Source organism: Bombina bombina, chromosome 2 (genome assembly GCF_027579735.1).
Source record: "Bombina bombina isolate aBomBom1 chromosome 2, aBomBom1.pri, whole genome shotgun sequence".
NCBI lineage: Eukaryota > Metazoa > Chordata > Amphibia > Anura > Bombinatoridae > Bombina > Bombina bombina.
Window position 1 is genome coordinate 976,061,904 of NC_069500.1, and position 17,574 is coordinate 976,079,477.

The following is a 17,574-nucleotide window of genomic DNA, read 5'->3' on the forward strand; positions in this document are numbered from 1 at the left end:
TGTAAATCTTAGGAGCCGGCCCATTTTAGGTTCAGCACCCTGGATAGCGCTTGCTTATTGATGGCTATATTTAGCCACCAATAAGCAAGCGTAGCCCAGGTTCTGAACCAAAAATGGGCCGGCTCCTAAGCTTTACATTCCTGCTTTTTAAATAAAGATAGTAAAAGAACAAAAAAAATTGCATGCTCTATCTGAATCCTGAAATAAAAGCTTTGGTTTTAGCATCCCTTTAAATACTGACAAGACTTCTTAGATAATCTTGCCAGAGCGGAGATCTTTTGGCTCTCTGTTTAACCCCTGCAAAGGCACTAAACAAATAATGTCAGATCCGGTGACACAATGCACTACCAGAACCTAGCTGAACATATCTGTTGAGCCAATGACAAGACACGTGTGCAGCCACCAATTCTCAGCTAGCTTCCAGTAGCACATTTCTGGTCTTGAGCCTACCTAGGTATGATTTTCAACAAACATTACCAAGGGAACAATGTGAATTTGATAGCAGACGTACATAAAAAGGTGTCTTACAATTGGATGCACAATCTGAATCATAAAAGCTTAGTTTTGAATTTGATGTCCCTTTAAGTATGATGGAGGCACTCCGGCCTCTGGCGGAACAGGCAACATTTTACAGCAAAAGTAGTTAAAATAAATAATGAATGTGTGTTGCAATAGGGATTCCATTTTAAGTACGGTAGTCCTATCATTATTATGTTCAATATATTAGCTTTAATTTTGCCATTCTATGTAATTCTTAAACTTATTTTTTTATTTATACATTTAATTTTTGTGCTCTGCATTTTTGGTAAAACAAAAAGTTTACTTAAGGGTACAGTTACAACTAGTAGTATACAATATGTACATAACGTTACTATACTGAACGTGTCTATACTTAAAGGAACATGAAACACCATTTTTTTCCATTCATTATGCAGATAGAGCATGCACATTTAAACAACTTTCCAATTGACTTATTTTATCTAATTTACTTATCTTTCTTGGTATCCTTTGTTTAAAAACATACCTACAGGTAAGCCTGAGGCTCAGAAGCAGGAAGGGAGCTAGCGGATGATTGGTGGTTCCAGATTTATGTCTCTTCTTATTGGCTGTGTGTATGTATGTATATATATATAGATATGTATATGTGTGTGTGTATGCGTATATATATATATATAGATATGTGTGTGTGTATGTGTATATATATATGTGTGTGTGTGTGTGTATATATATATATATATATATATATATATATATATATGTGTGTATATATATATATATATGTGTGTGTATATATATATATATATATATATATATATATATATATATATATATATATATATATATATATATATATATATATATATATATATGTGTGTGTGTGTGTGTGTGTGTATATATATATATATATATATATATATATATATATATATATATATCCACCGTGTGTGTCTGCACTCCCAATGCTGTGTGGTCATCCACCAGGGTGCAAAGTCAATCAAGTATGCAATCTATTTCCAATAAAGGACTGCACTCGCTGGATTTGGTTAAAGAAACCTTTAAATCTTTATTGTGGTAACGTTTCGGGGTTCACAGACCCCTTCCTCAGACCAGATAACAGTGCAAGTGAACAAAGTGTGCAATATATAGCACTAGCCCCACCCATCACCAACTTCAAACATTGCGCCAAAAACATAATCACCATGGTAACACATAAACAAGGCCTAATGACCAAATCACCAAATTGTAAAAACCAGAAATAAAAATACAAAAATACAATAAACTGCAAATGCAAATATCTCACAATATCTCATAGCTGAATAGTGTAATATATACACACACACACACACACACACACACACACATAAGGGTGTAGACATAAGAGATTACATAGATACAGTTATATTAATCATAATATAATAGCATAGTCTCAGAGGATTAAAAGTATAAATTTAGGCAAGCACTGATCTTTCATTCACAGATTTAGATTAAAACATATGCACCAAGGGAATCTCTATAGCAGCATCATTGTAGGCAAACCTTATTGTCATATCTGCATCAGATTGCCAGAATAAATATTTACATGAGCCATCAACATAAGCCATCAGCATTTAATAAGCCATCAACATTTTAACTCAATATAATCGCATAACCATTTAAACTTCTTTAGATCTGAACTGTGTAGCTAGAGTTTACATATCAGAACTGCTATTGTGAGATACATGTTCCTTACATTTACCTAAAGCATGTACTAGCATCTCCTATGGTAATAGTTGACTATGTGAGATGTGTCCGGCCACTCTAGTAACTGCAAATGTAAAGAATCCCATAGTCTGTGTCAAACCTCCTGGGCTCACAACGCCGTGTGTTATGTCCCATGTAGCCAGTGAGCTAACCGGCCCGTGTTATGCCATAGTAAGACCCCATGTAAAGAACCTAGCCAGTGTGACAGAATTTACCGTTATCAAATGGGGCATAGCTACAGAAATGCTATGTGGCATATACATCCATTTTATGACAAGTATGTTAAAGAACACTTACCCAAGGAACAGGCGCGGCTCAACCCTGCAACGCGCAAGTGAAAGTTTCAACCCGACCGCATGGCTAATTAGCATAGCCTGTCAGTCACTATGTGGGCATTACTCAGTCACGGAGTGACTGAGGAGTAAACAAATCGAGCTCTGCAGAGCCGCTCATGTGTCTATCGCATCAGAGCCCCTATGTCTTCCCTTACAGGGCCAGAAGTCAGACACCTAATGCATAGAAGTATGTTTCAAAGCACATCCAATAAGTGCCGTATTGCCAAGAATGATCTTAGATGTATAAGGGCATCAGTGTTAAATATCATGTGAGCTAAAACTATAACAGGTATTACATTATGTGTTAGAATTGCGATGGGCAGAGAGGGGTAAATAGCTAATCCACAACAGGAAAGATTTCATTAGTCAATATATAAATGAGCAAAAATATAAGTAAAGCTTAATGTATTACAAAATAGGTGAGTAAATTCACTCTCAATGCAGATTGCCTGTTGTGTCTTAATTGGTGCAATAAATCATCAGCAATTTTTTAAACAAAGGGGGGTGGTTAGGTACTGTCATAGCGTGTCAAATATTAGCCCCGGACTCTCTGGAGTAAGGTTGTGTCCAGTGTTATAACATATAACCTATTGAGAGGATTAGCAGTAAATAGGATAGGCTGCATGGTCTATGACTGGTGTAAAATATCCAATATATGGATGGTCTAGCAACCTTATATGACCCAACTTAAAAAACATTAATTATGCTGTCTTGTGCCCGAGAACGTTACTCGTACAGAAGTATCTCAAAAGGAATATCATTGATCCACTGTATACATCTGGCAATCAAGATATATTAACTTGAGAAAACAGTAAAAAACAGTAAAAAAAACAGTAAAAAAAACACAGTTAGGGGTGGAAAAGTCGCAAAACCTGGATAGGTATGCCACTTGAGTGTAAAAAAGATCAGGATGTTCAGAGCATGGCATCTGTAGTTCAATATACCATATATTTTGTAGAGTTGCTCCCTATCAGCGGGAGAGCAAGCGTAATTAGTCCTCTAAGTAGTGTCAACTCTGAGTTTCTTATTGTATAAATGAACATATGTCCATGTCATCAATCAAGCCTTCAGAGGAAACAGTGCCAATCATTTGACATGTTTAATCCTCTGGGGTAGATGGTATCCAGTCTATGAATCCATCTAGCCTCCATTTGCAAGAGACTTCTACCACGGTCACCACCGCGCCTAAGGGGGGGGACGTGGTCAATTAAGATGAAGCGTAAATCAGTTACCTTATGTCCTGCATGTAAAAAAATGTCTTGCCACCGGTTGATCCGAAGTCCCTTTGTCAATGGCAGTCCGTATAGCTGAGCGATGGTTTGCCATTCTTAGACGTGCGTTATCCGTTGTTTTACCAACGTAAAAACGTCCACAGCAACAGCTCAATAGGTATACCACATAGTTAGTAGTGCAGGTGATAAAGTGCCTTATAGTGAATTTTTGGTTAGTGTGGGGGTGTCTGAATATTTTGCATGGGATCATACCGCTGCAAGTTGTGCAACCCTTGCACCTGTAACAGCCCATTTTATTAGTTTTTAGCCATTTCTTGGTGTAACTCTGTTGCGGGTCTGTTTGCATTAGTATGTCCCTCAGACTTCTGCCCCGCCTATACCCCATAATTGGTGGATCCATATGTCCGAAGGGCAGTGTTTGGTCCGTGCCCAAAATTTCCCACCTATTACGGATTGAGTCAGCCAACGGTTTCTTTCCTCTGTCAAAGGTAGTTGTAAAGATCATCCTTGGAGTCTCTTTCCTATTGCTTGCTGGCTTACCTCGTGTAATGTCTGATGTAATTTCATCTCTCACCCTCTTAATAAGGGTGTCTTCATATCCCCTTTGCTGGAATTTATCAACCATTTGGTCCAGTTGAAGTTATCTGTTTGTGGTCTCCGTGTTGTTCCGTACCACCCGTATCAGCTGTGATTTGATTATTGCCTTCCGAGTATGTGGGGGATGATTGCTTGTGGCTTCCAGCAATGAGTTTCTATCAGTGGGTTTAGAGAATAAGGTTGTAAATAGCCTATCTGCTTTCTTGTAAATTCGTAAGTCAAGGAAATCTATACTTTCTGAATCAAATTTCAGCTCAAACTTGATCGGGTTTGGTAGAGCATTGAGTTGTGTTACCCATTCCGTCAGGAGTCCCACTGGTCCATGCCATACAAAGAAAACATCATCGATATACCTTCTATAGTTTCTTATCATTCCATGATTATAAACATCCATGATGTCTCTTTCAAATTGTTGCATATAGAGGTTGGCATAGGATGGTGCCATATTGGATCCCATGGCCGTCCCTGTCAGCTGTTGGTAAAAAGTGTTTTCAAAGCGAAAGTAGTTCAACTTAAGACATTTTTCAAGGATATTCAGGATGAAAGTTGTAGGTGGTCCTATGTATGGATACTGGTCCAATGCAGCCGCAATTGCACTTATTCCCCCAGCGTGAGGAATCACGGTGTACAGACTCCTTACATCCATAGTTACAAGGATATCGTCCTGGGTAATCCCCTCAACAGTGTTGAGTATCCTAATAAGGTCCCCAGAGTCCTTTATGTAGGAGTCCATTGATCTAACCACAGGTTGCAGAAACACATCCACGTATTGAGCCAATGGTTGTAACAGGGAGCCCCTTGCGGAGACTATCGGTCTACCAGGTGGGTTTAGTTGGTCCATATGTATTTTTGGCAGGGTATAAAGTATCGGATGGATGGGGTATGTGGTGCAGAGAAAGTCAAATTCATCCTGATCGATCCATTTGAGTTGTAATGCTTCCGCCAGTGTTGTATCAATCTGTCAGTCCATCATTCAGTTGCCTCAGTATTTCTGTTTGGTACTGTGTATAGTTCATAATTACAATGGCCCCACCCTTGTCTGCCGGGCGTATGACAATGTCGGGGTCAGAGGCAAGTGCCTTCATTGCCAATCTCTCTACCTTGTTTAAGTTTGGACGATGATATTCATTGTTACATTGTCCCGAGTCTTTGGCAATAAGCCTAGTAAAAGTTTTAATGCTAGTTCCACAAGTGTTAGGTTCAAATTTGCTCTTGGCTTTAAACCTCTTGCGCTCTGTGTCCTTATTCAGACCTTACTCCAGAGAGTCCGGGGCTAATATTTGACACGCTATGACAGTACCTAACCACCCCCCTTTGTTTAAAAAATTGCTGATGATTTATTGCACCAATTAAGACACAACAGGCAATCTGCATTGAGAGCGAATTTACTCACCTATTTTGTAATACATTAAGCTTTACTTATATTTTTTCTCATTTATATATTGACTAATGAAATCTTTCCTGTTGTGGATTAGCTATTTACCCCTCTCTGCCCATCGCAATTCTAACACATAATGTAATACCTGTTATAGTTTTAGCTCACACGATATTTAACACTGATGCCCTTATACATCTAAGATCATTCTTGGCAATACGGCACTTATTGGATGTGCTTTGAAACATACTTCTATGCATTAGGTGTCTGACTTCTGGCCCTGTAAGGGAAGACATAGGGGCTCTGATGCGATAGACACATGAGCGGCTCTGCAGAGCTCGATTTGTTTACTCCTCAGTCACTCTGTGACTGAGTAACGCCCACATAGTGACTGACAGGCTATGCTAATTAGCCATGCGGTCGGGTTGAAACTTTCACTTGCGCGTTGCAGGGTTGAGCCGCGCCTGTTCCTTGGGTAAGTGTTCTTTAACATACTTGTCATAAAATGGATGTATATGCCACATAGCATTTCTGTAGCTATGCCCCATTTGATAACGGTAAATTCTGTCACACTGGCTAGGTTCTTTACATGGGGTCTTACTATGGCATAACACGGGCCGGTTAGCTCACTGGCTACATGGGACATAACACACGGCGTTGTGAGCCCAGGAGGTTTGACACAGACTATGGGATTCTTTACATTTGCAGTTACTAGAGGGCCGGACACATCTCACATAGTCAACTATTACCATAGGAGATGCTAGTACATGCTTTAGGTAAATGTAAGGAACATGTATCTCACAATAGCAGTTCTGATATGTAAACTCTAGCTACACAGTTCAGATCTAAAGAAGTTTAAATGGTTATGCGATTATATTGAGTTAAAATGTTGATGGCTTATTAAATGCTGATGGCTTATGTTGATGGCTCATGTAAATATTTATTCTGGCAATCTGATGCAGATATGACAATAAGGTTTGCCTACAATGATGCTGCTATAGAGATTCCCTTGGTGCATATGTTTTAATCTAAATCTGTGTATGAAAGATCAGTGCTTGCCTAAATTTATACTTTTAATCCTCTGAGACTATGCTATTATATTATGATTAATATAACTGTATCTATGTAATCTCTTATGTCTACACCCTTATGTGTGTGTGTGTGTGTATATATTACACTATTCAGCTATGAGATATTGTGAGATATTTGCATTTGCAGTTTATTGTATTTTTGTATTTTTATTTCTGGTTTTTACAATTTGGTGATTTGGTCATTAGGCCTTGTTTATGTGTTACCATGGTGATTATGTTTTTGGCGCAATGTTTGAAGTTGGTGATGGGTGGGGCTAGTGCTATATATTGCACACTTTGTTCACTTGCACTGTTATCTGGTCTGAGGAAGGGGTCTGTGAACCCCGAAACGTTACCACAATAAAGATTTAAAGGTTTCTTTAACCAAATCCAGCGAGTACAGTCCTTTATTGGAAATATATATATATATATGTATATGTGTGTGTATGTGTATATATATATATATGTGTGTGTGTATATATATATATATATATATATATATATATATATATATATATATATATATATATATATATATATATTTGGGAGCTGTGTCAGGCTATATTTTTCAATATTGACAACTAATTTTGAGCTTTGATCCTCAACACCTGACAGATTTTTATTCTATAAATGGTTAATCACATAACCTAAGTAAAATTATGATGCTGTAGTGCACTGTTCTTCCAAAAAGGAAAATGCTACGTGATATTTCAGATAAGATATATAATTCATATTATTAAAGGGACATTAAACACTTTGAGATGGTAATATAAAATGATAAATTGTATATATAAAACAGCTCTGCTATATACTTTCATTATTTATTTTGTCCTCTTTGCCTGTAATTCCATTCTGAAATTGTGAGCTTTTCAGTTCCTGTTAGAAATGGAAGTGCAGAACACTGTTAAATCCAGCACAACCATTGGCTGCACACTCTAGTGACCTATTTATAATGGTCCCTAATTGGCCACAGCAGAGAAGGTAACACAAGTTACAACATGGCAGCTCCCAGTGTTTTATAGACACTAAACCTTTGCAATTATTTTGTCACTTTTTAAACAACTAATGAAACTTTAAAAAATACATCTACATGTTACTAATGGACTAATCTTTTCTTTGAATGCATCATTCTATCTAGCATGTATTTAGTGTTTAATGTCCCTTTAAATAGAAAAGTGGGAGTTTAACCCCATCAAAATGATATTCTGAGTCCCATGTTGTCTATTGATCCAATCAACTCTTCTTTCCCTGTATAATTACCCTGATGACCATTTTACAGTAGATTCTTTCATAAAATAAACATTTTGGAGCATGCAAAGACACTTTGTGTGTGTCTCTCTCCCCCCCCCCTCCCCTCTCTCTCTTTCTCTCTCTTTCCCTTTCCCTCCCTCTTTCTCTCTCTCTCTCTCTATTCCATTAATGTTATTTTTAGAGTATGACAGTTGCAATAATGATATCATATTTGACATTCCAATGAAGTGCACTTTATGTATAATTTGACACATTACATATAACTCTTTAGACTGTGGTTTAATAGTTTTTATATTACTTGTCTGACATCCTGATAGCATTTTGCTGTCTAAGCATGGGTGCCTTACAGCTGAGAAACAAATGTACTGTTATTGCACAGAAGGAAAAAAAATGTTGAGATTCGGGTATGCAATCAAAACATTCAAGTAACAAAGCTATTTAAAAGCTGTCCCTCTAAAACCACGCTTACGTTTTTTTGTCTTCGCTGAAGGTTTCTGGTGGTACAGTAGCAGAACTTTTGGATGCTTTGAAGTTGATGGACTACAGAGAAGCTGTTGATATCATTGAGCAGTCACAACGGAATATTAAAAACATAACTAGGAATGCAGATGTTTCTGATGCACCTAAGACTACACAGAAGATAGGTGAGAATAATATATATATATATATATCATCTAGGTGATGCAGTTTGTTAGTCCAGTGGTTTCTCTAGTCAAGGCCTTTAGGAACACATACACATGCAAGACCTCCATTCCATGCCTACACTTGCACAGGTTGTAGGAATAAAATGGACGATCCATATATTAGAAGGTATTTTAAAATGTATTACATTTTTTAAAAAAAAAATGTTCCTCAACTGAAAAAAAAAACAAAGGGTTTTTTTTTGCTTTTATATATAAAAAAAAATAAAAGGTTACACTAAAAGAAGCACAGAATTTATCATAAAATAGAATAAACTTGCATAGACAGGAACATGAAAACCTGCTTACATGACTTGTTTGTAGGGGCCATAAGGATTATACCCAGAGACTTATGTGGCCAAATAGCTTTCCAATTCCAGCTATCCCCAGCACCATAAATCACACCACAAACTATGCTTATTATCCCTTTTTTGTGTGCAATGAGGGCCTTTATCAAGATAATATAAAACGATAACATGCTTTAAAATTGTCTGTGCTTCTGAGCCTACCTTGGTATGCTTTTGAACAAAGACTACCAAGTGATCAAAGCACTTTGGAAAGTTGAATTCTTTATCTGAATTATTTAAGTTTAATTTTTACTTTACTGTCCCCTTTATTCTCTGGTTATACTATCTAATGGTCATTGCGCCCTTACAGAGGGTCACAAGTCACGTGTTTTAGGATTCCTTTCTCTGTGTGAGCAAATTGGAGAGTCTGATATGCAGATCCATTTTGGACACCTCCCAGTGATTAAGTTGGAAGGATTTTCTTGGCAAAGTGTTATTTCGCAAAAAAATTAAATAAAATTGCACACAAAAGAAGCTGACCTTTTAAGCTAACTATAGTTGTGGAATTAACCAAATTTAAATATATATAAAAGACTGGCTTTATTATATATTCTTTATTTAGTGCAATTTTTTAATATATACCTGATACAGTAATTTCTTTCATGGTGGTGAGAGTCCACAATCCATTACTCCTGTGAATTACTCTTCTATACCACTAGGAGGAAGCAAAGATTTCCGACCCCCCCTCCCCCCCCCCCACACACACACACACCTTACAAAGTCTAAAGTATAGCCAAGCAAAGTGAGGTAAGAAAAAGAAATAAGAGCCATAAAAAGTTGTGCTAAAGAAATAATTATCCCCCATAAAACATAACGGTGAGGTCTCTTGGACTCTCATCGTCATGAAAGAAGTTAATTTATCAGGTAAGCATAAATTATGTTTTCTTTCATAGTGAGAGTCAATTACTCCTGGGATCTAATACCCAAGCTGTGGAGTCTGTGAATAATAACATAAAGGGAGGGATTTAAAAAAACATATTTTTTTACTGAGAAATTAAATGCACAACCCCAATAACATTTTTTTTTAGTAATGCACTTAAAATAAATCAAACAGGGAAAAAATCAAATTGAGACAACTACCTGAAGAACCTTCCTACTAAAAGCTGCTTTAGAAGAAGAAAAAACACCAAAATGGTAGAATTTTGTAAACATGTGCAAAGAAGTCCAATTAGCTGCCTTGCAATCTGGTCAACTGAAGCCTCATACTTGAAAGCCCAAGAAGTGGCAACCGACCTGGTAGAATGAGCAGTAATCTGCTGCAGTTGTGGCTGACCTGTCTCAAAGTAAGCCTTGTGAATCAAAAGTTTCAACCAAGAGGCCAAATAAACATCAGAAACTTTCTGACCCTTCCTAGAACCAGAAAAATGAATGAACAAACTAGAAGTGGCATCAATGTAATATTTCAATGCCCTAACAATGTCCAAATTATACAAAGATCTCTCTGAAGTATTCTTAGGATTAGGACACAAAGAAGGAACAACAATCTGTCTGCTTTGAAAACAACCTTAGGGAAAAAATCAAAAGAAGTCTGTAAAACTGCCTTATCCTGATTAAAATCAGATTAGGAGGATCATAAGAAAGAGCAGATAACTTAAACTCTTCTAGCAGCAGAGATAGCCAAACGAAATAACACTTTCCAAGTAGTTTAATATACACCTTATATATAGGTTAAAAAGAAGGGGCCTGAAAAACCCTTAACACCAAGTTAAGATTCCATGGAGGAGAAATTGGCTTGATTACAGGTTTAATATGAACCAGAGCCTGAACTAAAACATGAATTATATTAAAATATGAACAATCTTCCTGTGGAACAAAACTGAAAAAACTGGCAGAGAACTGTCAGATAGGCCCTTATCCAGACCATTCTGTAAGAACTGCAAAATCCTAGGAATTCTGAAAGAATGCCAGGAAATACCATGATCTACACACCAAGAAATAAGACTTTCCAGACTTTGTGATAGATTCTCTTAGTTACAGGCTTACAAGCCTTATCAAGGATTTAATCACAGACTCAGAGAAACCCCTATGTCTAAGGACTAAAGTTCAATTTCCATGCTATCAAGTTCAGAGACTTAATATCCAGATAGAAAAACAGAGCTTGAGACAGAAGGTCTGACCACAGAGGAGAAAGAGGCCGAGGAGGGCAGCTGGACATCTGAACCAGATCTGCATACCAAATATTGCAAGCCCACGTTAGGGCAATCAGGATTACTGAATACTTCTCTAGGCTTAGCTTGGAAATCACTCTGGGAAGAAGTACCAGAGGAGAAAACAGGTAGACCCCAAAGATCCACAATCTGATTGAACACATCCTGGTGAAGAGACCACTCCCCTGGATGTAAGAAAGTCTGCCTCCCAGTTGGAGAGAATTTGAGACACCGTCATTATAGCTAGGGGACTCTGCGTTCCCCCTGATGGTTGACATAAGCTATTTCTGTGACATTGTCTGTCTGGAAACATAGATGATACTCTCTTTTCAACAGAGGCCAGGTTTGAAGAGCCATGAAAATTGCACATTTATTAGTAACCTCGCCTCCAGAGGATCCCTAACTCCCTATGCTCTTAGAGACCCCCAAACAGCTCCCCAACCTGAGAAACTTGAATCTTTAGTGATCACAGTGCAGGTAGTTATAGACTGACTTGTAATGGGATCTAAAAATATCTTTTGAGACTGCTGAGTATAATCTCTGCACCATTGAAATGGAACAATCACTCCCATTGCTTCCAGATCTGACACAGACTTGAGCTTATACAGGATTTCATGGGACATTGGACAGAAAGAAACCTTCCTCTAGGAGGCCTTGTTCTGAATCCTATTTGATATCCCTGAAAAACTATATTCGGAACCCAGGGATCTGGAACAGACTGAAGCCAAGCCTCTTGAAAGAGGCTTAAAAAGAACAGGAAGCCCCAAAAAATGTTTTCATGATTTGGATAAAACATACAGTTTTAAACAACTTATTACCAATTTACTTGTATTATCAAATTTGCTTCATTCTTTTGTTTTCCTTTTCTGAAGAAACAACACTGTACTACTGGCAGCTTAGATGAATACATCTAGTAAGTCAGTCACAAGAGACAAATGTGTGCAGGCACCAATCAGCAGCTAGCTCCCACTAATGTAGGATATGTGCATATTCTTTTTCAGCAAGGTATACCAAGAGAACAAAGCACATTTCAAAATAGACGGGAATTTTAAGTGTCTTAAAACTATGTGCTTTATCTGAATCATGCAAGTTTATTTTTTACTTTCCTATCCCTTTACCAGAACTTCTGGATCGGGGGCTGCCCCTTCATGCAGTCTTGGTAGTAGGGATAGATTCCCTACCCTGCTTTGACTTGTTCCAGTGAGGACTAGGTCAGACTGAACCAGAGGAGGCTTGCTTCTGAGCCGAGGAGTCAACTTTTGTTCCTTATTATGAAAGGAACAAAAACGATAAGAAGCTTTAGATTTTCTTCTAGACTTTTTGTCCTGAGGGAGAAACGTCACTTTACCTCCAGTAACAGTAGATATTATAGGCTCTAAATCAGAACCAAAAACTTATTTCCCAGAAATGAAAGAGATAATAATCTGGATTTTGACATCATATCAGCAAACCAGGATGAAACCCAAAAAATGTATTTCATGATTCGGATAGAGAATACAGTTTTAAACAACATTCCAATTTACTTCTATTATCTAATTTGCTTCATTTTTTAGATATCCTTTGTTGAAGAAATAGCAATGCACATGAGTGAGCCAGTCACACGAGGCATCTATGTGCAGCCACCAATGAGCAGCTACTGGGCCTATCTAGATATGCTTTTCAGCAAAGGATATCAAGAGAATGAAGTAAATTAGATAATAAAAGTAAATTAGAAAGTTGTTTAAAATCACACACTCTATCTAAATCTTGAAAGAAAAAAAAATTGTGTTTCATGTCCCTTTAAGCCATAAGGCTCTCCTGGCAAGAACTGCCAAATACATGCTTTTGACATTAATCTTCATAATATTAAATCAAATACAGCATCACAAATAAAAGAATTGGCACTCTTGATTTGCACTAGCAGAGTCATTAAAATACTGTTCTGAAAGACCTAGACAACCAGTAAGTAGAAGCAGCAGTCACATCAGCAATATAAATAGCTGGCACGAGCAAATACCCTGCTTGTAAAAATGCCCTATTATGAAAATACTCCAATTTTCTATCTAAAGGGTCTTTAAAATAAGTATTATCTTCCAAAGGAATATTAGTACGTTTAGCCAGAGTGGAAATGGCTCCATCAACCTTGGGAACTGTTTCCCACAAATCAATATTAGTAGTAGGTAAAGGATATCATTTGTTAAAGACTTGCAGAAGGAGCAAATACATTACATTGCTTGGACCATTTTCATGTCAGAAACAGCATCAGGAATATGAAAACCTCAGGGAGATTAACAACAGTCTTAAAACTGAATACAGACAAAGCGAGCAGTGCTTACCCCCAGGTAGTATGTGGAACGGCTTTCTTCAGCGATACATCCAGCGCGTCTTCAGCGTGTGCACTGTTCCCATTCCTACGGATGCAGACAGGAGCCAGATCCAGACGTCCCAGTCCGATGACGTCAGAAAGCTGCAACAATGAACTGAAGAGAATCCAGCTAACCATCCAGTAATAAATCCAACTTAAAAAATGAGGGTAAGATGCAAAAAGGGATTTATTTCAAAAGGTACATGCAGTGCTAAAATCAAGTGGGCATACAGAGAATAAGCACCAAACGGAGCAGGTCCGAGTGGTTACAGTACAGTAACAAACATACGCGTTTCGTGAGTGACTTCCTCACTTGTTCACTGCTGGAGTGAACAAGTGAGGAAGTCCCTCACGAAACGCGTATGTTTGTTACTGTACTGTAACCACTCGGACCTGCTCCGTTTGGTGCTTATTCTCTGTATGCCCACTTGATTTTAGCACTGCATGTACCTTTTGAAATAAATCCCTTTTTGCATCTTACCCTCATTTTTTAAGTTGGATTTATTACCGGATGGTTAGCCGGATTCTCTTCAGTTCATAGTCTTAAAACTGAATTTAAATGATTACAAGGCTTATCATTAGAAACTTTAGGATCTTTAACCCCTAAAGTAATTAAGACCTCCTTAATTATTTTAAACAAAAAAAAGACGAAATATCAGGTTCCCCATCACCAGAGGAAACTTCATCATCTTAAGACATAACAGTATCCCTGGTTTCAGGACACATACAACTTGTAGAAGGTAAAATCTGAACTGACCTTTTACGCTTGTTTGAAGGCGGGAGATCAGCCAGCGCCTCAGAAACTGCAGCCTTGATAACATTTTTCACAGTAGGTGAAACAATTTCAATATTCTCTTGTAATGAGCAAACAGAAGGTATGTTAATACTCATATAAACAGCATTAGGTTGGTCTGATTGCATTCATATTTCTAAACACGAGTCACATAAATAAGCTGGAGAAGGCACCTCAGCTTTTGAACAATAAGCACACCTAATAATGGTAGAAAGGTGTTCAGGGGACTCAGTTTCTTAGGTAGATTTAGGGACAAAATCAGACTTCTCCATTATAAAGCATATGGCAAAGCAATGCAATAAACACTAACCCCCTTAAAAAGCTCTTGAGGAATGAAAATCACTTACCCCCTCCTAAGTAGCTTTTTAAATAAACTCACAGGGACACTGCACGCTAAGCCGAACGGCAAAACATAACAGGATACATTAACATAACATCCGAAGGGCAGATAGCGCTCATCAGAGAGAATTAATGCGTGTGCAATAAATAGCTTTAGGAAATTTAGCACACCAAAATCCCGGCGTGCACGTAGCCAAAGATGAACGTGCTGTAACCCAATGTGCATAATCCGGCCAACACATGAAAAACTATAGAAAGACTAAAGGTATGTGCACAACTACGATGCGCGTAAACCAACAAGCCGATGCGCAAAATTCAAACTAAGCATGCCAAAAAAGCCATTGTACACAAAACAACAAGGGAATGATGAAAAGAATTCTGTCCCAGAGCCATTTATATTTGCATATATATATATATATATATATATATATATATATATATACACACACACACACACACACACACACAAACTAGAAATGTGCTTATAACAAAACTATAGAGTTTCTAAAATGTTTAACAAATTATACTTACCAATAGACATTCGTCCACCAGCAAATAAGCAGCAGACAGCCAAACTAGTACTGAAACATATCAGCAGTGTTTATGCAATAGGAGTATATTGCAGATCCAAAAAGGGAGGCAAAAGACAAGTCCCTGCTACCAATTGTAGAAGGTTTATGAAAAATTTCCCATGAGGTTAAAAAAGAATCACAAACCATACCCCAAATACATCCCTCTGATGGGAAACCAGGCCTCAATATAGTCTGAAAAGCCATCTTTCTCTTAAGAATCAAATGCACATATTCATTCTTCAACCACCTCCAGCAGAGGCAAAGCAAAGACTGAGGGAGGTGGGAGGGGTTTTATAGGGTTCTTGGGGTTTGGGAATCTTTTTGATTCCTCAGTGGTAGAGAAGAATAGTTCCCAGGAGTATTGGATTGTGGACTTTCTCCATCTGTATGAAAGAACTATACATGAACATTACTACTTAAAAAAATTGTTAGGGGAATCGAACTTTAAATAAAATATATATTTGTTTTTTTACACACAGGTCATATTTCTACAGCTGATGAGCCCAGTTATCTTAAACAAGAAAATGAAAGCTTGTGTGACAGCGGTGTAGAGACATCCTTCCGGAAGCTTAGCATCTCATATACAGAATCTCTGAAAACATCTGATGAGGATTTCACTTCAAAGCTCCCACAAGTGCCTGGCTGCACTCTCATCTGCAACAACTGATACAGCAGGAGGGACTACACCACTGAGATAGCATTTCAACATTAATTGTTTCTGCTTGCACCATTTTCTTGAGGCCCAAATTCTTGGACAATATACACTGGAAAAGGCTAGATACATACAAAAGAAATGTAATTTTAAAACATACAATGTCATACATATGCAGCCAAAGAGGATCATTGTGTGCACTTAATAGGTATGCATCTAGCCAGGGCTTTGTATTAATAGGTATGCATCTAGCCAGGGCTTTGTACATATGTTATTTGACTCATGGCTAATTATACCAGATGGTGTTTGACTGATGTGTGCTACAAGTGTTCTGGTTCTGTAGATATGTGAAACCACTGCAAAATCTGCACTGGCCTTTATTTACATTACAAAGATAAACACAAGTGAAAAAATGGGTGAAAAGACAAAAATGATGGTACCATTTTTCATAAATTGTTTGTGATCTGTTTTAAGCTATGTCTGCTGTGTAGTAATGATGAAAAAATGTTTTAGTTTTTATGGCATCATTTTAATGCAGTAAATATTATATATTTTTTAGGATTGTCAATTTTATTGTGCTTTTTATAATAAAATGAAAAACATTTAAACTATACTGTTAGCACTTAATATATATATATATATATATATATATATATATATATATATATAATTTTTTATTTTCTTTTGGTAGTTGCAAGACGGCAAATATCATAATTTATTTATAGTTACTATGAGGTAACCTACCTGTTTACAGCACCTAAAATAGACAAGTACTTCTTCAGTGTACCTTGATCGTAAGCAATATCACGAATAAGGAGACCTGTTAACAAGATTATTTCTGAAGCTGGGTTGAAGCAGTGTATATCTCGTGCTGTGTCTACAATTGTTCCAGAGGTGTGTACATGAAACAAAAGGTTTTGGAAGACTTTTTTTTCCTGATTGTCATGCAAGCAGTGTGAGATAATCTGGTACAGAATTGAGAACCTTGTCTGTACAACATTCTACAAAGTGACTGTCTGATCAGTGTAGCTCGTTTATATATCTGCCCCTAATTTACTACGGGACCTGTCTACAAGTGCATCCAGAGAGAATACTTAGGGCCCTGTTATGTGAATAAACCTCTACTATAATATTATACCATGGATGTATAACGATTGCAGCTTGACAGAGAAGGACGTTAAATGTATGTGAATGTGTGCTAATTAATTCCCTTTTCTACACAGTTATTGGTCACTTAATAAAACACTTCAATAAATGTGTATTCACTCTCTGTTCCTTTATCTGTGCGTGAGAAAACCTAATTGTATATTATATAAAATGTTTTATACTAATAAATCAATTTCTTCTTAATTTAAGTGATAATATGAGTCTTTACTGATGGGTATATAGCTCTGTCTCTCTTTTAATTGGTAGAAACTCTCCAAAAAGTCTACAGCCTTCCCTCCCCTTTAAATTATTTGCATTATTGCTTGGTATACAGTTCTGGCTGTACTTACCAGAAGTCTTTATGGTGGAACTCTTGGTCTGCAGACATGGTTTCAAAGTCAAGACCTTTAACCTCATCTTTTTAAGTAGAGTCTTGTTTGTCCTGATAGGATC

General features: G+C 37.3%; 1 protein-coding gene across 2 annotated transcripts in view; it reads left to right on the forward strand.

Moving 5' to 3' along the window:
• NFKB1 (nuclear factor kappa B subunit 1) overlaps positions 1 to 17,325 on the forward strand; it is a 287,360-nt gene extending 270,035 nt beyond the window's left edge. For both annotated transcript variants that reach the window (XM_053703496.1, XM_053703495.1), the window contains exons 23-24: positions 8,592 to 8,745; positions 15,803 to 17,325. In XM_053703496.1, coding sequence (XP_053559471.1) covers positions 8,592 to 8,745; positions 15,803 to 15,990 — 342 coding nt within the window. In that variant the 3' untranslated portion in view covers positions 15,991 to 17,325. The remainder of the gene's footprint in view (positions 1 to 8,591; positions 8,746 to 15,802) is intronic.
• Positions 17,326 to 17,574: the final 249 nt, after the last annotated feature.